Source organism: Coffea arabica, chromosome 5c, assembly GCF_036785885.1.
Source record: "Coffea arabica cultivar ET-39 chromosome 5c, Coffea Arabica ET-39 HiFi, whole genome shotgun sequence".
Lineage (NCBI taxonomy): Eukaryota > Viridiplantae > Streptophyta > Magnoliopsida > Gentianales > Rubiaceae > Coffea > Coffea arabica.
In genome coordinates this window covers 3,374,987-3,400,760 of record NC_092319.1, presented here as the reverse complement: position 1 = coordinate 3,400,760, position 25,774 = coordinate 3,374,987, and the positions used below count along the sequence as shown (strand labels likewise).

The 25,774-nt window shown below is 34.6% G+C and overlaps 1 protein-coding gene and 2 long non-coding RNA genes across 7 annotated transcripts; 2 read left to right on the top strand and 1 right to left on the bottom strand.

Moving 5' to 3' along the window:
* Window positions 1-376: 376 nt before the first annotated feature.
* Window positions 377-9,692, bottom strand: LOC113688773 (6,7-dimethyl-8-ribityllumazine synthase, chloroplastic-like). Of its 5 annotated transcripts, none has more exons than XM_027206562.2 (8): window positions 9,336-9,692; window positions 9,131-9,252; window positions 8,185-8,280; window positions 7,430-7,525; window positions 3,145-3,223; window positions 1,806-1,852; window positions 1,467-1,526; window positions 377-683 (listed from the first exon to the last, which is right to left on the bottom strand). In XM_027206562.2, the coding sequence occupies exons 1-8, from the start codon at window positions 9,505-9,507 to the stop codon at window positions 642-644; spliced, it is 714 nt and encodes a 237-aa protein (XP_027062363.1). In that variant the 5' UTR covers window positions 9,508-9,692; the 3' UTR covers window positions 377-641. The 5 variants fall into 5 exon arrangements, with proteins under 5 accessions (XP_027062363.1, XP_027062368.1, XP_027062365.1 ...); XM_027206567.2 differs by having other exon boundaries at window positions 1,508-1,526; XM_072050436.1 differs by having other exon boundaries at window positions 544-683; window positions 1,449-1,526.
* A 3,766-nt stretch (window positions 9,693-13,458) lies between these two features.
* LOC140007406 (uncharacterized) lies at window positions 13,459-14,760 on the top strand. Its single transcript, XR_011814717.1, has 2 exons — window positions 13,459-13,850; window positions 14,598-14,760. It is a non-coding gene; the product is annotated as an uncharacterized lncRNA (long non-coding RNA).
* A 6,654-nt stretch (window positions 14,761-21,414) lies between these two features.
* Window positions 21,415-22,750, top strand: LOC140007405 (uncharacterized). Its single transcript, XR_011814716.1, has 2 exons — window positions 21,415-21,806; window positions 22,554-22,750. It is a non-coding gene; the product is annotated as an uncharacterized lncRNA (long non-coding RNA).
* Window positions 22,751-25,774: the final 3,024 nt, after the last annotated feature.

The window sequence follows — 25,774 nt, the reverse complement described above, 5'->3', positions numbered from 1 at the left end:
TAATGATAAAAAAATATCACGACACTGTAAGTGTATAAAAAAGTTAATTCTTATTTTAATGGTTAAAAGTTAACAAGTTGACAAATTATTCTTTATCCTATTTCCTTTCTTAAAAAAATGTTTACATAGATAATTGGAATAACAAAAACTCATACTACAAAAATGCATGTGCCCTTAAAGGCACCAAAATTCATGATACTTTTATAGTAGCAGTAGCAGTGGTAGTTCTAGTAGTAGTAATGACAATAATTTGTTAATAATGCTTTCTTCTAAAAGTGAATGGAAAATTCCATCTTTGGAGAAGCAAAATTGGTACTTCCTGTTCAGCTTCCAGAAAATCAAAATATGAAAGAATTCCCAAAGAAACAACAGAACCTTGCCCAATGCTACTAGATTGCTACTTAAGTTACCAGGCTTGACAAGAAACTGGCACTAGTTTCACCAAGAAGTTTGTTTACAAGTTTACAAAAATCCCAACAAATACTCCATGTAACCCAATGTAGCCCACGACTGAATGCATGCAGGGAATTACAACACAAAATCTTTGGAGTAAGGAATCCTATTCTGCCTGCTGAGAAGGGTTCAAAAGAGAAGAATTACAACAGTACAAAGCTCTAATGTTGGTCGACAGCACCTGCTTCCTAAAATTTCAGATGGTGTTCAAACAAAGAAGCCATTTCAATCTGCAATACAACTCAAACAAGGAAACAAAGACATTATTAGAGAGGAAAATGCAGATCAGGAACATTAAATTCTAAAATATGGTACAACTCATTATTTTGTCAGACCCCGGATACAAAATGAACATCATGCAATTAAATATGCTATGACAGCAAAAACAGACTCTTCCCGCAAGAGTTTCTTACTCATAAGATGATGACCTGAAAAAGAACAATATTACGAGCAACGATCAATCAGAATTTGATTTAGAAACCTACCGACAACTACATGCACTGTCATAAACTAGATACAACTCGGAACTAATAAAAGCTAGATATTTAAGAGTCCTGCTGAGAAACTCTGGTTGGGAAACCACCAGCATCACAGAGAGACCCACCAATGGTCGTTATGGAGTTCAACCCCTTTTTTGCCTTCTAACTCCCATTTTTAACTCAAAAAATAATTTATTTTGGATTATCGATACCTCACTGCTTAAGTAAGAAGGCCCTTTCCAAGCATTCCTATTGGCTGTACTATACTAAATTATATTGAAAGAAGGCCAGTTACAAGGGCAAAACCCAGCAGAGATGGAGAAATTCATCAGATCACCCCTTTCCAATGCAACCAAACCAAAAAGAAAAACAGAAAAGGTTCTTTATTGATGACATTTGATTTAAACGGAACACAAATCAGATACTATTCACACAGCAAACAATTTGCCAGACAGCAAATAAATACTCCATGGAGTAAAATGACAAGAAAATGAAAAGACAAGAAAGCAACTCAACAAAATGAAATTGACTTACAGCTGTCAGCGCTGCTTCAGCACCTTTATTTCCGGACTTACCACCAGCTCGATTGAGAGCCTGCATTTATCATAATGTAACTTTAAGAAATGGGGTACCAATGGGAAAAATTGTAGAATGCTGGTAAAAATCAGGGTCACAATTTCCGTCAGCATAGAAATGTGGCCAAAAACACCCACAGGATGATTATCATATTCAGCAACATGACAATTATATGATGACCTCTTTTATGATTTTCAATGCAATAACTCCCATGAAAAGGAGTATAGGAGATCAGAAAGGTCAACCATAAGTTTTCATTGAGTTGTATTAAGCAAAAGAGAAATTTCATGAATTTACCTGCTCCATGTCATCACAGGTCAAAACACCAAATATGCATGGAACACCTGGAATTCATTGAAAGGAAAATTAAATATTTCACCATTAAGGTACTGTAAATGTTTTGAGACTGCATTCCACAGACAGAATTGTCTGTATTTGAAACACAAAAATGAAGTTATAAGTGTGCACACAACAAAGCAAGTTGATGATTCCTAAACAGCTCGAGTACCAGTTATGAGGTATGTATCCGTAAGTTCCTACACTAAACAATTTCTCATCTTCTGACATTTGAGAATATAAGAACCTCTGCTTCCGTGTCTATGAGCACAAAATGGGAAAAACAGGTACAACCACTATGCAGTGCACTTATTACAAATCAGACAATTTCAAAGTGGTTCCAAGTTGCAATAAACCATGAACATCTTTCAACAACACAAGATGAGTGCTTTTAACACAAAAACCATCCGTCAACTAGGCAAAAATTTCCATCACTGCTACCACCTATGGATCTGTAGCATTACACAGTTACCAATCTTTTGATTCCTTTCTTAACAAAACTTGTTTAACTAAGCTACTGGATATCTAGCTAATACAATCAAATCTACCAAAGCTCCTCTAATGGCTATTTCCCCTAGGGCTGAATTCATGCTTTTAGTATTTCTAGTTAGTAAGAATTGTTTGTCTAGATCATATAGTGGTTTAGATACAAGCCATTCCCAGTATATGAAAACATTAAGATCAAGAAAACTTGCATATCATTTCCATTATGAAGGGCAATAATATTATTACAGTTTGTAGGTTGACATTTATTGCTTCATTAGGCATTGAAATAAACCATACACTGGGCTAGTAATCTATACGGAAATGTAGGCAGGATCTGGATAATTCTCTTTCTTGGAAACCTGACCTCTTCCTCTCCCCTCCCAACTTGTCAACAAATATAAAGTAAGGGGGAAGAATAAAAGACATCGTATTTTACTTGCTTTGCACAAACTCCATTTTCATATACATTAAAGTAAACAAAGTCACTTCTGATAATTATATAACTGAATCATCTCTCTTCTGCCCCCAGTAAATTAACCCTCATGCTTGGTATCCCAAAAATTTGAGAGTCAATAAGCGGAAAAAAAAAAAGCGGTAAATCACAAAAATCTATTATAGAAAGTTTTTTTTTCTTACACAGCATATGAGGAACAGAAATCTCATGCTGAGCAGTGTACTATGATAATGCATATATAAAAAGTGAATTAGCAAATGTGAGAGATATAATACAGAAAGTTACCGCCAACAGTGGAAAGACATGCAAATAGTATTTCATCATTTCTTTTTGTGTTTGACTGCATTAACATTGACTAACCAGAATTAAGGCCTGCAGACAGTACTCCGGATGCAGCTGAATTAGCCACAGCATCATAATGGGAAGTATCGCCTCTAATCTACTGGCCAGAAAAGAAAGAAACAGGGGGAAAAAAAAACACATTAACAGTGAATCATGCACTGACAACTGGCATGAAATAAAGAACTATTAGCTGGTAATGAAGTAGAATGGTACCATAATTCAGTAATTAAAATGAATGAACTCAACCCATGAAACCTCATACAAATAACTGAGGATCTAAACGACCTACAAGATGTTTTAGCAGTCATTACATGTTTGTACTCTTTAAAAAAAATAAGAATCATAGAATCACTATTTTAAAGCAGAAGCATAAAGTTACAAAAGTTGAAGTAACAATTTGTTCCCCAAATAGAACATTATCATCCAGATGCTCTCATATCCAGATTCAGGTTTTCAATTCATCAAATGAGTAAGAAGAAACATAACCACCATTTCTCTCCTTTTAGAAACTATAAGCAACCTCTTATAGTCTAGCTTTATCAAATGTTACAAGATGACTAGCCATCATCCAACAGCCAAGATCAAAAAAATATAAGTACAGGGGAAGAAAATGTCCACACATGTATGTGCTCATGAGAGAGACAGAGATATATATATATATATATATATATAGATATATACATATATATATATATATAGAGAGAGAGAGACGGGGAGGGAGGGAGGAGTTTTTGAGAGAGAGAGAGAGAGAGAGCATGACCTTTTCATTATGTTTTAAGAGTCCAATATCCACTTGTACCCAATTTAGAAAGCAGTAATCACACCAAACCCCAATGCGTCCTCTTTTCATCAGCACAATCAAAATTGTTTCTCTACTTCCAACTGAAATTTACATTTTCAATTTTTGGAATACGGGGTTCAAATGTGGAAGAAGAATTTGATAATGATGGTTGATTTTATCACGTTTTATGTGAAGTTAGAGCCATCATCACCATTCAAAAGGTAGGAATTCTATTACAATTACTAAATACCAGAGAGCCCACTACTAAATAATCTAGAAGTATATTATCAACTCAAACATAAATCAGAATCACCATGACTGTTGTGAACTTTCATTGAAAGAGCCTTAAATATGTGATTTTGTTAATGGCAGTAATGACCGAACTTTTCCCTATTATATTTGGTGCCTTAGAAAATCTATCCCGCCCATTCTACCCCTTTATTTTTTTTTTCTGCAGGACAGCCAATACAATCAAGAAAGGGAAGGAAACGAGTGTAACTTAAGGTAATCCTGAAGCTTGCAAGAACAGTCAAAATGCAGATTAAGGGAAAACTTAGAAATCTCATTAGCAGCAATAAGAAACCAGTCCTAAGTAGATATGCTTGAAACAAATAACCTGAAATTAAGTAGCATTTCTGCAAAAACTCCCCGTGCCCTTCTATAATGGAAGTTACATTACATTTGCAATTAGTTCATATCAATTTACTACTAACAAATGTTAAAGACCATATTATATCAACTATTCCACAGAAAAAGCTTCAAGCATTGCTAGAAGATTCCTGATCCTAACTACAGTGGCTTACATAGCTTGAAGCACTGGAATCAGACAGCCCCTTCAGCCTATGGCCTCAAACAACGGCTCAGGTCTTAAGCCAAAGACATCTTAGGAAAAATAGAAAACTATTGTGTCTTAGGTATTCAACAACACTGATCTCAACAATGTTTTATCAAAGTTAAATTTATGCTTGTACAATGAAGGGTGCATCTTAGGAACAATAGAAAACTATCGTGTCTTAGGTGTTCAACAACACTGATCACAACAATGTTTTATCAAAGTTAAATTTATGCTTGTACAATGAAAGGTGCATCTTTGGCCTCATTCTGGTTGTCAACCAAAAAACAAATGTTGGTTATTTAACTTCCACGAACATGTCCAGTAAAATGCTCCAAAAACAATTCTGATTTTTAGTATTTGATCAAAATTTCCCAAGAAACACTGGACATGGCTAAACCAATACTTGACCAAGCAGGTTTGCAGTTTACCAAGCATCAATGCATGGAAAACTTTCATTAGAGATGACTAACTTAGGTAGATGTTTGTCCTCGGATTCATCTGGACCTAAGGTGTAAAGGCAGTTATGTAGCTAACAGAGTTTAAAAAAGGCGAGGGCTGGCCCTTACTTTGAAATAGAACTGGATAATCTGAGGTAAAGGAGTTGTCAAAGAACTAGTTCTGGTAGTGAGTTACAAAGTGATTTCCAAAGAGTTAAATGGAGAATAATAAAAAAAGGCAGAGCCGTTTCAAAGAGGTTTGACACAAAGATGCAGGGATGAACCTGATTCATAAGACCCTGGAAATTACTAATAAGACAAAATGATATAACATCTGATTGCCATCTTTAGGGGAATTAAAAAAATTTATAACACCTGAAAGCCATCTTTAGGGGTGTTAGGCATGATGTTTTATCTCAGTTGGGGCAAGGTTAAAGCACCAAGCTGTAGGGCGTTAGCCCCACAAATCTTGAAATTTCAATATTAATACATAGAAACTATGTATAATTTGTTATAAACAAAATATTACTAAGTGCTTTAAATTTAAAAAAATATCACAGAGAATTATAACAGATGGATAAATAAAACATACACTGCAACTTGAATTACCTAATATAGGTGTCAAAAACACAATCCCTCCATCAAATCATTATCTATAGATCATCCAAAACTAAAAGGACAACTGTCTATCTTTCACTTTATAAACTACTTATTTTAATTATTTTCTACAATTGGAAAATACATACAAGGTTAGTCCAAAGGACAAGAAGACCAAAATATAAAGTTGATAGAAACATTATCTTAAGCCTTAAATCACACTACATGGCATATTTATACTAACAAGTACAATGTTTTTTGTAATTAAAAAGAAAAAATGTTCATACATAAATCAGAAAAGTAAAGGAGTGAAAAAATGATGGTCCGGTAAAAATACCATGGATTTAGAGATCGGATTGTGCAACAAAGAGAGACCAAGTGAATTTCTAAGTTTATAATTGTAAACGGTCCCACATTACAGAAACAAATAATGCATGTGAACATATGCACTATGAACTACAAATTTCTGACTGTCAAGTACTCCTAACAAATATGCATTACAGCGCATATGCATCAAACTTTGGGGCACAAAAGCCGTGGCTTATTACCTAAGGCATATGCCTCAACTATCTGGGCAAACACCCTTCAATACCCAGGCCCCACCTGATTGTCCCAAGGCATTTTCATTGCTGGGCGCATTTTTAAAACATTGGTAGCTAATTCTTTATGCCCTCTTTGTTTTATCTATCACTTGTCAAGTTTATTTTTTTCTTTTTTATTAATTTCTGTATTGTATAGCTCCTTGATAGATTGTATGCCATAGGCAAAGTAGTAGAAGATTACAGCATCATCCATCATGTGCACATACTGTTTTTTAGTATGTGTCTCCCTATGCACAAGACTAGGAACTTTTAATTCTTTATCTACAGTAGATGATTCACTGAAGAGATTTTGGTATTTTGGAATTACATCTCTCTCAACATATATTTAAAGGTTCAGGTAAAATTCAAGATAGTACCCCATAAATGGTCCAATAGATCAGTCCAACATTAAGCAATGATTCATCCCCCAAACAGAAAGATAGGAAAACATAGCATAACCTCTTGCAAGTGTATGCATTTGTGCTAGGTTTAATCTTCAACGCTAAAGACAACACTTTCCAGTCTAACAGCATAACAAGTTTCAAATTTTATGGACAACCCGGGAAAACTAATATCCATAAGGACTCCAGCCTTCACAGCAAGTGAAGACGAGTAAAGTCTAAATGAGTATAATGTTTTACCGGCAGTGACAGTTCCGTGCATCATATGGAACACTTGACTGGTTCACAGCTATGAGCAGGTTGATTTAAACATCAAGGATGTCCTCACAGGAATAACTAATAACGTCACAGTTGATCTATGATATTGGACTAACCATTTTAGGGGCCGTTAAAGCTGAGAACACTGAATTCTAGCCAATGTCAGTTACAATTAAGCTACAAATACAAGAGTGAAACAGTACCAATCATACTTTGTTTTGTGAAAGAGAATACCATTTAATAGCCTGATGCAACTTATAAGCAAACCAAAGAATGCTAAAAAAAAAAATTCAGCATAACTAATGCTTCAATTGAATGGGAAAAGATTACAAGTGGAACATAAACAACTAAATGAGGGAATCAAATCTACTCACCAAGCATTATTAAACAGGAAATAGCTGATGAGTGCTTACCACAGCTCCAATACATAAGATGGCTTGGTACTTTCTTGACTTCCCAAGTTTCTCTGCGACCAGACCAATTTCAAAACTACCTGGAACCCACACAACCTGGTGCAAAATGATCATAAGGATTCATATGTAACCCATTAAGAGATGTTAAAATTGCATATTTGAGTGATGTGCATAATACATTTGGCCAATTTATTTTCTTGCATATTTAACAAACCCCAATTGTAAACTGTGTTACTTCCAATACATGAACCATTTCTTAACTTCGTTAAAAGCTCCCCCAAGATAACATGTATAATGTGGTTTGATACCATATTGAACCCAAATGTCATTTAATCATCTTGAAAAAACGAATCAGTAGGCGAACTATATCCCAGAAAGCTACCAAAAAAATGTGCTAGTACTTCTAGTAATAGGGAAAATGAAAATGTGTTAAAAAAAAATACAAGTTGATGCATTTGCAAGAAAGAAACCAGCAAACGACCAAAATTCTAGGTTAAATATTATAATGTAAAACAAGAATGATTAGAGTTAGGAAATGACAAGGCAACTGGCTTGACAGCAAATTTCATAAAGAAAAAAATACCAAGATAGGCACCAAATGAGTATGTAGATCATAACATTGAAGTGATACATGAAAAGTCCAATCAAGGGAAGCAAGATCCAAAATGTAGAAGTCAAACTGTATGATGATGTCACAACTAACGAGGGTGCAAGAAAAAATAAAAGAAAACAAATACTAGCTCAAAATCACTTACATCGATATCTTCTTCTTTGACCAAGTACTTTTTGAAAGTGTCCAAAGCTCCCTCCAACAGGGGCTTTGTGACAATTTCATTGAAGCGAGCGACCACCTTTACACACAAAAGAATACAATCCAAAATAAAAAAATAATCAAAAAATGCTTCACAACTCAAAAGAAAAACCACATGGAAGTCAAAACAGTGCCTTAGGTCATTTCTCTTTGACAAACTCAAGTTGGATACTATACAACAAGAATCATCTATATTTTACAAGCCTGCATTCTACTAAATCTATTGCATCTTATATAGAACACCTAGTTTACAAAGTGACAACACTAATCAACAACTCCCAATATTAGATTTGCAAATAATCAGCCAAAAACCCTAGTTGAAGTAAGAAGAAAAACCAACTTAACGAAATAATGCTACTTCTAAGAAAATACCCATCAGAACAAATAAAATAGCTAAAACAAAAAAAAATCTATAAAATAACTGAAAAAACAGAATTCACACAAGATATTTCAGTCACTCATAAGCTATATATCTCGTCATTATTTTTCTACCCCTTTTGTACTCAAATAACTTTCATTTTCCAGAAAATCCTTTCTCTGAGCATTTTATTCACATTGTTGAAAAGCCAGTTAAGAACTTTTTCCCAAAAAAAAAGGCTTCCAAAGATGGCCTAGGAAAAAGGAAAGCACATTTCCTTACAACAAAATAAATTCACATAAATCGTTCAATTTGACGAATGTGGAGCTCATCTGTCAAAACCCACGAAACATGAGACCTTTCTTTTCCTTATTGAATTCATGGCCCAAAAAAAAACGACACTGTAATTAATTGTCAAGCCAACAATTGGACAGAGGAATTTAATTGACATACTAAAGCATCTGAAACAAGATTGGAATATAAAATAAAAAATGCATAGATGAGAGAAAAGGAAAATTGTAATGACACTGACAATGCCAAAACGGAGACCCTCAGCAGTTGTGAGTGACCCAGTCAACTGTCGAACAGCTGCAAGACTTCCCAGCCGGCCCTTCTCGTCCTCCTTCCTCTTCCACAAAATCCCAAATCCAGATTCTGTAAATTAAGTCCAAAACATAAGTATTGTATCCGACTCAATCGACAAAGAAAAAAAGAAAGCAAAATCAAATCAAGTCGACCTTCTGGTGGTTGAAGTTGGACAGACAATGATGTAGATGATGATTGCTGGTGTCTGAGCGGAACAGAGATGATGGGCTGATGATTATGCTTGAAGATGCCACGGGGACGATGATGAACTGAGCGGTTATTAGCAATTGAAGAAGAACAAGAAGAAGAAGCAGCAGCCGCCATTTCCAATCTTGGTTTTGATCCTTTTTTTGCACTTCTTTTCTGTTCGGAGAGCGTTCTGTCTTGGGTCACTAACGTATCCTTAGAGCGCAACTACAAGCAGTAGTTAATTTCATGGTTTGATTTTGGGATTTATCCTAATACCAACTAGTATCCTAAAAGTTTCTAAAATATAACTTACATCCCCTATTAGTATGATGTGACTAAAAGCCCTACTTAAAGGCGTTGAAATTAATGTTACACTCAGTGTTTTCATTTTAAGTAGCAAAAGGCTGGAAAAAGGTAAAATAAAATTCCTACATGCTAAAATATCTAAAAACAAAATAAAAAGAATGCCATAGAAAATATTTTTATCCCTCTTTGTTGCAAAATTCTTTACTCTTTATTTTTGTCTATGCTACAAACGATCTTCTACAATTTCCTCCTTACTATAACCAATCTCTTGAAATTTTAATTTCTTTTTTTTTATAATGTTAAAGTAGTTTAAAATGTTACCCTTGCACACAAAGGTGTTGCCTAACTATAAAGCGATTAAATTTATTACTTATTGCACTTATATCTTCTCATATTCTGAGTTCAGTATTCCACCTCATTTGTCTTTTTCTTTATATTTCAAAATTCATAATTCAAATTGCACAAGGATAATCAAAGTAGAAAGATAATATAATCTCTCTCCTCCAATGAGTTTTTTAATATTACTTTTACACATAAGGGGTGACAATGTTACTCAAATTGTTATTTTGAGGAAACTACATGAGATTTCTAAAATGTTAGGGGTGCTGGATGATATTATTAGAATAAATCTCAAGAAGGTTTTTGAAATTAACCCTTTTACAAATATATAATCATTTTGGAGAAGCTTCCAATCCAATCAGAAATGCTTCTCACACTTTGCTCATAGCAAAATAGTTAAATAAAATAAAGTAATTAGTAAAGAAAAGCCTCTAATTGACCGGTTAGTTTATCCAACCAACAAGTCTAACTACTCCTAGAGTAGTTGGCCACCAGGGAAAGAATTAAAGCTATCATTGGGTGTAATCCACGGGATTCGATCTCTTGACTTGCATTCTTGTTCAGGATTTCTTGAAAATTTTTCCAACATATACATAGGCATTTGTCTGGTTTGGTGGCGGTTGAATTCCCTCCGAATTCACCTTTAACTCCCTTGGATCCACCCATTCTCCTAGTGTAGAGTAAGAGTAAGTATAAAATAGAATATATTTGATTTGATGGCGGTTAAGTCCCTTTCGGATCCCTTTTGACCCCCTTGGATCCATCCCTTCTCCTAACCCTTCCCCTAGTATAAAGTAAAAGTAGGTGTAAAATAGAATTTGCCTGGTTCGGTGGCGGTCAAGTTAACTAAAATAACCAGATAGTAATTCACTTGGCAAAAAGAAAAAAGTCTAGTTGGGCAACAACTCAAAACAAAAATTCTTCTTGTTCTGTTTTGTCTACTTTTTTGTCATTCTTTCTATTTTTAATATTATCTAATCATTGTTTATTAATATATGTGTGAGGACCCGAAAATTTTCTTATTTTTATAGAATATTACTGGAATATTTAAAAGATTATTCACTCATTTTCTTCGAATTATTTATTTCGACCATTTTAAATTCATTTATATGGAATGACGCCTCTTTATAATTTTAAAACATTTTGTTGGAAAATTCACTTTTCAAAAATTCGTTTAGTTCGAAATAACAAGTACACGTTTTCGAGGCTATACTTGAATCAGGAGTGTATTAATATTGGAGAATTAAAGATGATCAATAATAGATTAAGAAAGGTTAATTGAGGAATTAGTACTAGACTCCTGTGAGGACTCGCGAAATTTATTATTTTAAATTCCTATTTTCGAGCTCATTTGTATATTTAATTGCCCATTTATTCCGAATAATATTTTCTAGCCTTATTAGACCTAAGTACATGGTTTTATAGTTTTGTTATATTTTTAAAGCGCCTCATTTCAAAAATTATTTTCTTAAAAGCTTGATTAGCGAAAAAATGAAAACGTGTCTAAACACTTTAGCCAATTGGGAGTACAATAAGCTCAAAATTTGAGACATATACAATGGTCCTAAAATAGGCAATTTTAGGTTTAAGTACTCAAGTGATAACTAGTGGTACGATTGTTATAAGAATTTCTCAAAGGTTTTAATTTTTATTGCGCCTAAATTAGAAATACGTGTTTTCACGTGCGCGCTTAATTGAGGGACTTTGGACCATTATTTTGAGACAATTAAGAATGAATAATATTTATATGAATGTAAGGGCCCTAGAGGTTTAGTGCACTAGTGCAACAAACGTAAGAGAAATCGGATACAAAACGCACGCGTAGGGTACTAGTTAAAATTGATTTGACGTATCAAAGGATTTGACGTCAAGCGTCTTTTGTACGCAAAGGCTACAGAGCCGAAATTCATTTCCTTTTCTCTGCTACAATGGCCGGCTAGACTGCAGCAAAGGAACAACCAAAGTCACCATTTCTTTTCTTCTAAAACTCAACCAAATTTCTACCAAAACTTCCATAGATTCTCACCAAACTTCACATTCGTTTAGCTTTTCACTTGGACAACAACATAGGCTGAAAAAGGGAGGAGCTTTCACGGTTTCTTCAAACTTCAAAGGACCGAAAATTCTGTTCAAACCAACCATCAAAGTAGGTAACAATCTAACACCTTCAACTTGTCTTATGGAAGTTGATTTACGCATTTGAGTTGGAATCTTTACTTTAGTAGCTTGGATTGTTGGAAATGTGGGCTCTATGAACTCCCACTTTGGATTGATGGCTGTGATGATGTTTGATGATGGTTTATTTGCTGAATTAGAGCTTAAGGAAGTAGATTAAAGGTGCATTCTTGACAGAAACGTTGTTTAACTCTTGAAACAAGAAGTTCCCATTTTACCCCTGCTCTGTTCGGTCACTTTACTGCAGATAATTGAGGATTTAAAGGCTTGATTATGTTGTTTACATGTTGTAGAAGTTGTGTACAAAATTTTGTTGAAAAATATTGAGTTTTGGTTGCTCAAACGAATTTATTTCAAAAACTGGTAATCTGGAAAACGGTTTCGCCGTAATCCAGACCAGTGGTTGTATTTTGTCCATAACTCCGTACTCCGACGTCGAAATCAAGTGCCGTCAGCGGCATTTGAAACTAGACGTTCCCATGTTTCCAACGGTGTATAATGTACATTCTGGTTTCATGTGTGTGAGCCACACCATTCATCTGAAGTCGACTGTCCTGTTTCTCCGTTCTGCCGAAATGATTTGATGATGCTGCAACTTGAGGCTTGATTTTGAACCAGTTACATGCCGAACTTGAAACGATTTCTTCTGTGAAGTTGTAGCCCTATGAATTTATTTTCTAACACTATCAACCATTCCCAATTCCGAGTTAAATTGAGAGAGTTATGATCAAAATACGGCGACTGCTCGTTTTGAAAATCTTAGATTTGGACAGATTGCCTTAAGGATTTTTTCAAACTTTGGTTGATTGAATGACCCCCCTCCCGAGGGTATTTTTCCGTGAAATTTGATAGAGAGATAACCTTCATATGGAAGTATTATACTGCAAAATTTGGTGTCAATCCAAGTCCGTTTCGGCACTTAACTAAAGGTCCAAAGTTGGAACCAAATCTGGAAATTTTGTAACAGTCGTGAATTTTTCCCAACTTTGAGCTACCATATCTTGGTGCTCAAAACTCCGATTCTTGATCCGTTTGTTCTGACCTAAACCTTACTTGCACCTCTAATTGAGCTATAAATTTCAAGGGCTGTTTGCAACGAGTAAATTCTGCCGAATTTTCAAAGTTAGCGAAAAACCAACCCCGGCTCAATCCTGGGTGATTTGGAACAGCAACTTTAGGCTCATTTTTGAGCACTTTCCACTTCGATTCATGGAAAAGTGTCTTCTAGGAACTTGCAGTACTTTCTAAGAGGTTTTCAACGGTATAAAGTTTTCCAATTCTTGACTTATGCCGAGTGAGTTACGATTTTTCAAAGATTCATAACAAAACTGAAATTTTTCCAACTTTCAAGGAAATAGAGTTTTTCAAGAACTCTTTATTCTTTTGATATTATCTAAACGTTTTATCCCCGATTTCCTAGATAAAGACTTAAATATTGTTGAATGTTATCAAACCTCTCTCGAACCTCGATTTACGAGTAATTGAGGTTCATTTTCACGGAATTTCCTAGAGTAATACTAGTGAACGAATTATTCCTCGATATTTGGGATATGGGTGATAATTCACTATTATTTACTCAGGCACGCACGAGGACCTCCAAGAGGACCCTACTGTGGAAGTTTGAACTCTTCCTCCAATTTACTTGCTTGCATAACTTGGTGAGTGTCAAGTGTATGCCTACTTGAACTCTAAAGTCTTGATTCATGCTTGATTCACCTGATTTCATGCTTAGCTTAACTGATTTTGACAAAATGGAGTCGAGTGTGTACTTGATCGCACTCGTTCTCATTTGAAACGAATGACTCATGCTTAACATGATTTGCTTGGTTTACATGACTTAAAATGTCTGCTTAAACCTATCAAATGCTTGAATACATGAAATGGTATGCTATGATTGCATACGTCGATGGAGTGAATCTCCTCGACATTTACATGACAAATGGGGGACGCCCAAACTCATAGGCCGACCTTGGAACTCGAGCCGGCATGGGGTTGGTCGGGAACCTCGGTGAGCCATGAGATTCAAATGATAAGCTTGATCTATTGAGAGATCTCGCTTGGCATACTCGTATAGTATCGCCTTATAAATGTAGTGCGGGCCCGAAGTGGTGTATGGTGGACGGATGGGAAGTAAGTGGTGAACTACGGATATGAAAATATCAATCCGGTTGACGGAGAGTCATCACGGAAAGATATATAAATGGTATCGGCAAATGTGGAACTTAGCTCCTGAGAGCTTCTATATCCTTGAATTGTTTCTGGTTACAGTTTATTGGTGTTATTAATTACTTGCAAGCTAATACCTGAATTGTTATTTGGGCTTGTTATCTGAACTATGTGTTTGCATGTGTGTTCTTGGCCTCACGAGCGTTTTGCTCACCCTGTAGATTTGTTTTCCTTAACAGGTTTGAACTCGGAGGTAAAATGGAGAAGCCCTCCTTATGTATTTTCGTTTTAGGGTTTGCTATTACTTTTGGTTATGCCTTTGATTTTGGGATTGTACTTTTGGTATGGAAATGTAACCTTTGGACGAAATGTATTTTGTATACCGACGTGTGGTTTGGAGAATGGATGACTATTATTAGTTTGAACGTTTCCGCATTTTATTGTATCTAAGTTATTGGCTTGTATTGTGTGGTCCGACTATAAGTTGAATGGAATTGCTTGAGTTCTGGCGAGAGCTAGGCAGGCGTCCCGCGGATACCCTTTGGTTCGCCTTAGGGAGAAGTGGGGGCGTTACAGTTGGTATCAGAGCCTAGGCTTTAGATCTTATAGTGTATCCTAGGTTTAAAGTTTAGGATGCCTGACTGTGGGATTAATTTGAATATTTTGTAAACTAGAGGGTCTATTGTATCCTACGGGTTAAAGAAATTGGTTACTTGAGAGTTTCTTACTTGGGACTTGTAGAAATAAAAATTGAGGAATTAGCCGATGTTATATTGAAGGAAAATATGGGATGAGAGATTAGTAGTGAAAGATTGGAAGAATTTGAATTATTATTACACTTGTAAGTGTGGAAAGAAGTGAGACAATTATTAGTGCTGGCTAAAGCGGATAAGAGACCGAGATTTGATGGTCAAACACTATGTATCGTGATTGTGAACCCAAATAAAAGAGTTTCAAAGGAATAAAATGCATTTTCCTGCTCATTTACCTCCTAGAGAATTTATGCTTTGAAATTCTAAAGGAAAAATGAGGATGTACTAGTTTTATTTTCAAACGATGATTGGAAATAATATATATATGCTTTAAGTAAGTGTAATTCTTCGATTTTGGTAAATATGTGAATTTTACTTGAATTGCAATTTAAAAATTTGTGAATAGCTGATGAGTTTGTTGAAATTTTGTATGTGATGGGCTGATACAAGGTTAAAATTTCCTAAACTAGACTTTCCCTCTTGATTGTATACTGGTGTATTCTCACACTTGAATTCATCTATGCTTTAAAATAATAATAATAATAATAATAATATCTTGAATTTTCGAAAGAACGGCGAACTTATGTTTTTATAATGAAGATCTTGAACTTGATAAGATTTTTGTTACTTTAAATACTCTTCTTATCTTTTAAAATTCTTGGTTTTCAAGAAGGGTGAGCCTATCTTTAGGTGTACGGATTGAGGGAACTTTGAGATATAGAGTAACTGCATTCAAGAACACGCAGTTAGTGTGAATTGACTTGGTTTCCATTTGACACGTAAGTTAACAAGTTGTACTTAATTATTGGGTTTGAACTTGGAGCTTGAGGTTTTAACTATAAAACCCTAAGACTAGTTATTCTTGAAGATGATGGTGCTCTGGTTGGTGGCTTGCTTATTAAAGATTTTGAATTTCGAATGGATAACCTTTGGTTTCCGCTTGTGTTATGGTTTGATTGGATCTAATTTCGTAAAGGCATGTGATCTGATTGGAATTAGTGATATTCGGACCCATTGGTTTAATTAAGGACTTAGGAAGGGTGGTGCACGCCGTGAGACCTTTTGTATCCCGCTTGCATATACTTCTACATTTTGTGACCCTTAATTGCCTGTATACAGTATTTGACATATTGGGCTTGTTTTGTGACTTCTTAACTCATACTATAACCTTCGATACATGTAAAGAATCATGTCTTGATTCTAAATATTTTTGCAACTTGTACATGCATTAAGTTCTTTTATGATTAATTATTCCTTTCTTGCGCTTATAGACTCCTATTAAGTATGGTAGCAGGAATAGGAAAAGGGGTCGTGGCCGAGGACTTAGACAACCTTGTACTCGTGAGAAAAATTGATGGATAGTCTTATATAATTTAATGAGATCCTAGTACTGAATATGAATCGAGAATAAACCAGAAGATTAGATCTACCAGTGTATAATGGATTAACCTAGTTGGGAACTTAGTGAGATTTTCCTGTGTGAAATTTTAATAGCTGCTTTATGCGTATATTATGATTGGTCCTGTGGCCATATTTCAACTTTTGTGAAAGTTTGAACTCCAAAAGTATTTCGTGGGTTTGGTGAGATGACTTGAACTCATTACCAATTTGTTCTATTTGAACAAAAGCGCTTTCAATTTTACTTGACTAATACTATACATAGATTCACTTATTTTACTTTTCACAAAATTTATATATATATATATATATATATATATATATATATATATATATATGTATACACATTTTGAACTCGTTTGAGACTCGAAATTAGATAGAGTTCAAGTTCGAATCTTTCTTAGGAACATGAATGCCTATTTGTTATGAATCAGGTATTAGAAATGATCGGATTTTATGTACCAGTAGAGTTAACTCTTGGTTGAAAAAAAGGGTGGTAAAGGTATTGGATCACAGGTTATGCGAATTTGAACCTACATGTTTACCTATCTTTCTTAAAGGTATTTTCTAAAATATACGCCTTACTCGAACATAGATTTAACTCGAAACTTTGAGGAAAAGTGTTAGAACACCCTCCATGTATATGTTATGATTATTATGTATATGTTTTAAAAATCATGCACTAAGTTGCATGATTAATATTCTTAAATCTATTTGAGAGATTTTAAATATGTATTGATGATTGTGGTTAAACATTATTTGAAATCTCTTACTAAGAAAATTTAGTTTTGGGTCGTGAAGAAAAATTTGTATCTTTAACTCTAATTTTGAAAATTTTGAATCGCATTTTGCCACAGATACATTCAAAATACATCAAAAGTCTTGACCTTATCTTGTAAGTCATGATTAGTTTGATTTAGACAAAATTTTGAGGAAAGGGATTTTGGTCCTGCTAGTGCGTAACAGTTTTTTTTGTTAGGATTTGGAACTTGTTTCATATGGCGTGTAAATTATGGTTTCACTACACACGGGAGTAAGACCTTAGAATGAAAGTACATATCATTATATCAAGAGGTATTACTTTAGTCGTGTGTGTGGATTTTCTTAATTATCATTCGAGGAGAGGGAAGAGTAAATATACCTGGATGACTTAGATGCGTGAGAATTCACAGGTTGTGGATAGTTGAGTTTCAAATTCTGATTTGCTACTTATTTAGATGCTTGAGTTGTTGATAGGCTAACAGTCAGGATTAAGAAAATGAATGAATGAAAAGTTTGGAAGAGATGCATATAGAAATAGAAATTCTTCACAAGGAGTTGGAATTCCAAACTAAATTGGCTGAATTCTGGGAAGAAAAAAAAAAAAAAAGTCAAGAACTTAGGGTTGAAGATGGGATCCAATGTTTAATCGCCAACTTGAGATATTAAAAGTTGTGAGATTTGGGTGAGTGAAAGGAAATATTTGATGGCTTGAATGAGTCTAACAGTTAAGGACCGGATGTTATATTTGGAATGGACGCTTGAGGCTATATATACATAGATTATTGAGATTTGAACGATGAGACTATTAAGAACAAATACTCCATAGCCTCACATAAACGAGAATTATAATCAAGAGTCAAGAGCAGCGAATAAGGGATTTAAAGTAGAGTTACTACCAACCGGGAATTCTAGAAACTGATGTGCTTAAAACCACTTCCAATTCAAGATGGGGATGCTTGAATTTTCAGTTATGCCATTTGGGTTGACTAATGTATTAGCAGCAATTATTGCATTAATGCATCAAGGTTTTAAATCGTAATAGGATTAATCTGTGATGGCAGTTATTGATGATGTATTGATATACCCTAAAGTTTGAGAAGATCATGAAAAAAAATACCTGATGGTAGTTTTACAAACCCCGAGAGAATGCTAACTTTTGTTAAGTCCAATAAATGTGAGTTCGATGGGAAGAAATAGCCTTTCTAAGTTATATAATATCTAAGGAAGAAATTTTTGTTAACTCAACTTAAGTGGAAGCTGTTTAAGAGGAAATGACTAGAAAATCCTACCGAAATTTGGAGTTCTTAGAGGTAGTCGAATATTACCTTGGTTTGATCAGGGACTTCTAAGGATACGAGACTTGGCAAGTTATTTGAGATTCTAAATGTGAGGAAGAATTTGAAGGTGAAAATCGTTTAACCAGTGCAATTGTATTGGCTTTACCAAGCGGATGAGGTGATTTTGTGATTTATACAGATGGTTCAAAGGATGGTTTAGAATGTATATTAATAATATATGATGAGGTGATTGTATATGCCTTCTGAAAGTTAAAATTTCCCGAAATAAAGTAATCAACTCATGATTTGGAATGAGTTGGAAAATGTAAGTCAATGATTGATCTGATAGGCTTAACCATGAAGGGAATGATATTGTTCTAAGTATGAATTTCGAGAACGAAATTCCTTTCAAGAAGGGGAGGATGTGAGGACCCGAAAATTTTCTTATTTTTATAGAATATTACTGGAATATTTAAAAGATTATTCACTCATTTTCTTCGAATTATTTGTTTCGACCATTTTAAATTCATTTATATGGAATGACGCCTCTTTATAATTTTAAAACATTTTGTTGGAAAATTCACTTTTCAGAAATTCGTTTAGTTCGAAATAACAAGTACACGTTTTCGAGGCTATACTTGAATCAGGAGTGTATTAATATTGGAGAATTAAAGATGATCAATAATAGATTAAGAAAAGTTAATTGAGGAATTAGTACTAGACTCCTGTGAGGACTCGCGAAATTTATTATTTTAAATTCCTATTTTCGAGCTCATTTGTATATTTAATTGCCCATTTATTGCGAATAATATTTTCTAGCCTTATTAGACCTAAGTACATGGTTTTATAGTTTCGTTATATTTTTAAAGCGCCTCATTTCAAAAATTATTTTCTTAAAAGCTTGATTAGCGAAAAAATGAAAACGTGTCTAAACACTTTAGCCAATTGGGAGTACAATAAACTCAAAATTTGAGACATATACAATGGTTCTAAAATAGGCAATTTTAGGTTTAAGTATTCAAGTGATAACTAGTGGTACGATTGTTATAAGAATTTCTCAAAGGTTTTAATTTTTATTGCGCCTAAATTAGAAATACGTGTTTTCACGTGCGCGCTTAATTGAGGGACTTTGGACCATTATTTTGGGACAATTAAGAATGAATAATATTTATATGAATGTAAGGGCCCTAGAGGTTTAGTGCACTAGTGCAACAAACGTAAGAGAAATCGGATACAAAACGCGCGCGTAGGGTACTAGTTAAAATTGATTTGACGTATCAAAGGATTTGACGTCAAGCGTCTTTTGTACGCAAAGGCTACAGAGCCGAAATTCATTTCCTTTTCTCTGCTACAATGGCCGGCTAGACTGCAGCAAAGGAACAACCAAAGTCACCATTTCTTTTCTTCTAAAACTCAACCAAATTTCTACCAAAACTTCCATAGATTCTCACCAAACTTCACATTCGTTTAGCTTTTCACTTGGACAACAACATAGGCTGAAAAAGGGAGGAGCTTTCACGGTTTCTTCAAGCTTCAAAGGACCGAAAATTCTGTTCAAACCAACCATCAAAGTAGGTAACAATCTAACACCTTCAACTTGTCTTATGGAAGTTGATTTACGCATTTGAGTTGGAATCTTTACTTTAGTAGCTTGGATTGTTGGAAATGTGGGCTCTATGAACTCCCACTTTGGATTGATGGCTGTGATGATGTTTGATGATGGTTTATTTGCTGAATTAGAGCTTAAGGAAGTAGATTAAAGGTGCATTCTTGACAGAAACGTTGTTTAACTCTTGAAACAAGAAGTTCCCATTTTACCCCTGCTCTGTTCGGTCACTTTACTGCAGATAATTGAGGATTTAAAGGCTTGATTATGTTGTTTACATGTTGTAGAAGTTGTGTACAAAATTTTGTTGAAAAATATTGAGTTTTGGTCGCTCAAACGAATTTATTTCAAAAACTGGTAATCTGGAAAACGGTTTCGCCGTAATCCAGACCAGTGGTTGTATTTTGTCCATAACTCCGTACTCCGACGTCGAAATCAAGTGCCGTCAGCGGCATTTGAAACTAGACGTTCCCATGTTTCCAACGGTGTATAATGCACATTCTGGTTTCATGTGTGTGAGCCACACCATTCATCTGACGTCGACTGTCCTGTTTCTCCGTTCTGCCGAAATGATTTGATGATGCTGCAACTTGAGGCTTGATTTTGAACCAGTTACATGCCGAACTTGAAACGATTTCTTTTGTGAAGTTGTAGCCCTATGAATTTATTTTCTAACACTATCAACCATTCCCAATTCCGAGTTAAATTGAGAGAGTTATGATCAAAATACGGCGACTGCTCGTTTTGAAAATCTTAGATTTGGACAGATTGCCTTAAGGATTTTTCCAAACTTTGGTTGATTGAATGACCCCCCTCCCGAGGGTATTTTTCCGTGAAATTTGATAGAGAGATAACCTTCATATGGAATTATTATACTGCAAAATTTGGTGTCAATCCAAGTCCGTTTCGGCACTTAACTAAAGGTCCAAAGTTGGAACCAAATCTGGAAATTTTGTAACAGTCGTGAATTTTTCCCAACTTTGAGCTACCATATCTTGGTGCTCGAAACTCCGATTCTTGATCCGTTTGTTCTGACCTAAACCTTACTTGCACCTCTAATTGAGCTATAAATTTCATGGGCTGGTTTGCAACGAGTGAATTCTGCCGAATTTTCAAAGTTAGCGAAAAACCAACCCCGGCTCAATCCTGGGTGATTTGGAACAGCAACTTTAGGCTCATTTTTGAGCACTTTCCACTTCGATTCATGGAAAAGTGTCTTCTAGGAACTTGCAGTACTTTCTAAGAGGTTTTCAACGGTATAAAGTTTTCCAATTCTTGACTTATGCCGAGTGAGTTACGATTTTTCAAAGATTCATAACAAAACTGAAATTTTTCCAACTTTCAAGGAAATAGAGTTTTTCAAGAACTCTTTATTCTTTTGATATTATCTAAACGTTTTATCCCCGATTTCCTAGATAAAGACTTAAATATTGTTGAATGTTATCAAACCTCTCTCGAACCTCGATTTACGAGTAATTGAGGTTCATTTTCACGGAATTTCCTAGAGTAATACTAGTGAACGAATTATTCCTCGATATTTGGGATATGGGTGATAATTCACTATTATTTGCTCAGGCACGCACGAGGACCTCCAAGAGGACCCTACTGTGGAAGTTTGAACTCTTCCTCCAATTTACTTGCTTGCATAACTTGGTGAGTGTCAAGTGTATGCCTACTTGAACTCTAAAGTCTTGATTCATGCTTGATTCACCTGATTTCATGCTTAGCTTAACTGATTTTGACAAAATGGAGTCGAGTGTGTACTTGATCGCACTCGTTCTCATTTGAAACGAATGACTCATGCTTAACATGATTTGCTTGGTTTACATGACTTAAAATGTCTGCTTAAACCTATCAAATGCTTGAATACATGAAATGGTATGCTATGATTGCATACGTCGATGGAGTGAATCTCCTCGACATTTACATGACAAATGGGGGACGCCCAAACTCATAGGCCGACCTTGGAACTCGAGCCGGCATGGGGTTGGTCGGGAACCTCGGTGAGCCATGAGATTCAAATGATAAGCTTGATCTATTGAGAGATCTCGCTTGGCATACTCGTATAGTATCGCCTTATAAATGTAGTGCGGGCCCGAAGTGGTGTATGGTGGACGGATGGGAAGTAAGTGGTGAACTACGGATATGAAAATATCAATCCGGTTGACGGAGAGTCATCACGGAAAGATATATAAATGGTATCGGCAAATGTGGAACTTAGCTCCTGAGAGCTTCTATATCCTTGAATTGTTTCTGGTTACAGTTTATTGGTGTTATTAATTACTTGCAAGCTAATACCTGAATTGTTATTTGGGCTTGTTATCTGAACTATGTGTTTGCATGTGTGTTCTTGGCCTCACGAGCGTTTTGCTCACCCTGTAGATTTGTTTTCCTTAACAGGTTTGAACTCGGAGGTAAAATGGAGAAGCCCTCCTTATGTATTTTCGTTTTAGGGTTTGCTATTACTTTTGGTTATGCCTTTGATTTTGGGATTGTACTTTTGGTATGGAAATGTAACCTTTGGACGAAATGTATTTTGTATACCGACGTGTGGTTTGGAGAATGGATGACTATTATTAAGTTTGAACGTTTCCGCATTTTATTGTATCTAAGTTATTGGCTTGTATTGTGTGGTCCGACTATAAGTTGAATGGAATTGCTTGAGTTCTGGCGAGAGCTAGGCAGGCGTCCCGCGGATACCCTTTGGTTCGCCTTAGGGAGAAGTGGGGGCGTTACAATATGTATGGCATCATCTAATTTAAACACTATTAGTTAAACTTGAACCTTCTAACCTTTCAAATATAGAGGAATAATTCATTGTTGATGTACCAAGTGGAATTAGGGATCCTACCAAGAAAAGAACAAGGAAAAATCCATCTCCCCTATCTGGTTTGGAGAAAATTACTAGAATGCCCTAACTTGTGAAATTAATTAATAAGAATCAGTTATAAACTTATAAAAAAATTATAAACTCTAACTAAGCAATAATTGTGACCTGACATCCACGGACTTGACTATCCCAACCCAATACATAATTATATATTGGCGTCCACAAAGTGTAGGCAAATGAGATTTGCTACTTTACCGTATAATTTAAAAGCAAAAAAACCAATAAAATATAGTTTAAAAAAAGAATATATTCTGGAAAAAACTAAATACAATTTTAAATTTTAGAAAATTAGATAAGAAAAACAAAAGTCAAACACTGACGTTGATCTTAGCTACAGTTTCATTGGGAGGTGAAACTTTGATTCCAAAAGTTGTTCCCCCTTCTTGTTCACTTTTTAATGCAAAGTAGAGATTGGTAAATTTTTCCAAACCCCTCTTGGCGACCTTGATACTTTGTCTTCCTTCTTTGCATAAATATTAAATATACCAAATAATTATCTTTATTTGGTGCTTCTAGGGCTATGGGTTGGAAAGAAAAATTGTGTTTTGGATTATGAAAAGGTGGAACATGTATATAGAATTAGGATTAATCTTATATACACTGACTGACAGTATGTATACTTTCACTCTTAGATGTATGTCACTTAATTCCAATTTGAATTCGAATATCATTTTTTGTATACATGATATGTATCTAAAAATAATACTCTGTACATTGTTAGTATATACAAGATGAACTTATAAAATTAATGTTTCAATGCCAAGAAATGTATACAACATGACCGGTGAAATGTTTTCCCTTGTACTTGTGCTCCTAGAGATGAGAACAGGAGAACCATTTGTGCAAGATGCACTCGATGCTGAAGTCATTGAGCAAGATTTGGGGATCACTTACAACAGAAGACTTTGGATATACTTTGCCAATGGTGTTAAATAATTTTGTATTGACAAACATGGATCTTTTTTTAGTCAGGAAAATATTATTTGCACTCCAATTTTTTCGTTATTTGCACTCCTGTTGTTTGTTTTATCATATAATTTAATAAATAAAAACTATATGATCAAAATAATAGTAGGAGTGTAAATAACAAAAATAGAAGTACAAATAACATTTCCCTTTTAGTCAGATCATTTTTGGTTTTCAATTACAAAAAGCATCTTTGTCGGCAGTGAAGATCAAATTATATTAATTTATTTAGCCAAGATAAAAAAAATATTGTCTTGATTAAGTTTAATTAAATGAATTTTGGGGCAAGTCCGCTAAACCTTGCAATCAAATTGGGCCAACGCCACATGGTCTTCAAAATGAAAGTGCACGGTGCATTTTTAAGTGAAAATGAGTTCGTTATTGAAATTAATTTGCAATGAATTACTCTGTTTCACCTATCATCAAAGCTTAAGTTAAACAGATTTCTTGAGTTACAAGTTATTTGAATTGTAAGACGGTTTTACAAGATTTTTTTTTCCTAAAAATCTAAGCCTACCTATTTTGGTTGTAAATATGGGTCTCCCCTTCAAGTCAAGCGACATCCCAAGTCCTCAATTTTTGAAAATACTCAATCAAATTCTCTCAAGTCAAAAAATCAAATCTACGAATAAGCCTTTGGTCATTGGATTATATTTCAAAATGATGTTAAATCCAATGACAAGTCTGTGGCCCTTGAATTCAAGTTCAAGTGTCCTTTTGAGGACATCCGATTCAAAGTTCACGTCAAATCAAATATGGTGCTTGTAGCAAAATTTGAAGATTGGATATTCAAGTGTGGCCCTTAGATTCAAGTTCAAGTTAAAATCAAGTATGTACTCGTAGTAGAGTTTGAAAATTAGACATCTAGTAAACATCATCAAGTCACCGTTGTCCATCCCTAAATTATAAAAACCATTGATTTGATCAGAGAACGAGCCTCTTTGGCCTTTCAATTAAAGTTCTTTGAAGACAAGAATCAAAGGACTTTTTGCGTTGATTTAAGAAATTTACAAAATATTGTAATCTCTCTATTCTTTGATTAATTAAATTAATTATTTGTACAAGTTTTCTTATCTTTTGTTCTTAGGCAACGAAACTTGCATCACAATTGTTATTATCCTTTTAGGTTTAATAGGATTAGTTATTGACTTATTACGAACCTACAATTATACTATAAAATGGAAGTAAAAAAAAAAAAGGGCAAAACCTTTTTTTGCGGAGATTTAGTATCACAAAAATTTTGAAAGTGATTGTTAGGTTAGTCCTTATTTGAAAACCCAAAGTATAAATTGAGAATGGTATTTTTCCAATAGGAGAGACAAAGAACATTTGGCCACAAATTTATAGATAAATTAGCCCGCATAACTTCATATTAGAACCAACTGTTATGGATACATTCAAATATCCAATATTGTCAATTTCAATGCGAGTAAATATTTCCTACACTGACGGTGTATACACTATCATCGTTGGATTCATGATATGTGTGCAAAAGTTGAATTTCAAATTCAAATTTTGCATAGTTGTCAATCATCAAACGCTAATAGTATATACATTGTCAGTGTTGGAAAGATTAATCCTTTCAATATCTCAGTACCTTAGCTTTGTTTCTAGTATCCTAACCCAAAAAAAAAAAAAAACACACACACACACACACACACAAAATAAAGAAGATAGAAAATTATATGATAAAATGTATTTCCTCTGTTCCATTTTGATAGTCCTAGTTTTTTTTCACACAGTTTAAGAAAAAGTAATTAATTTT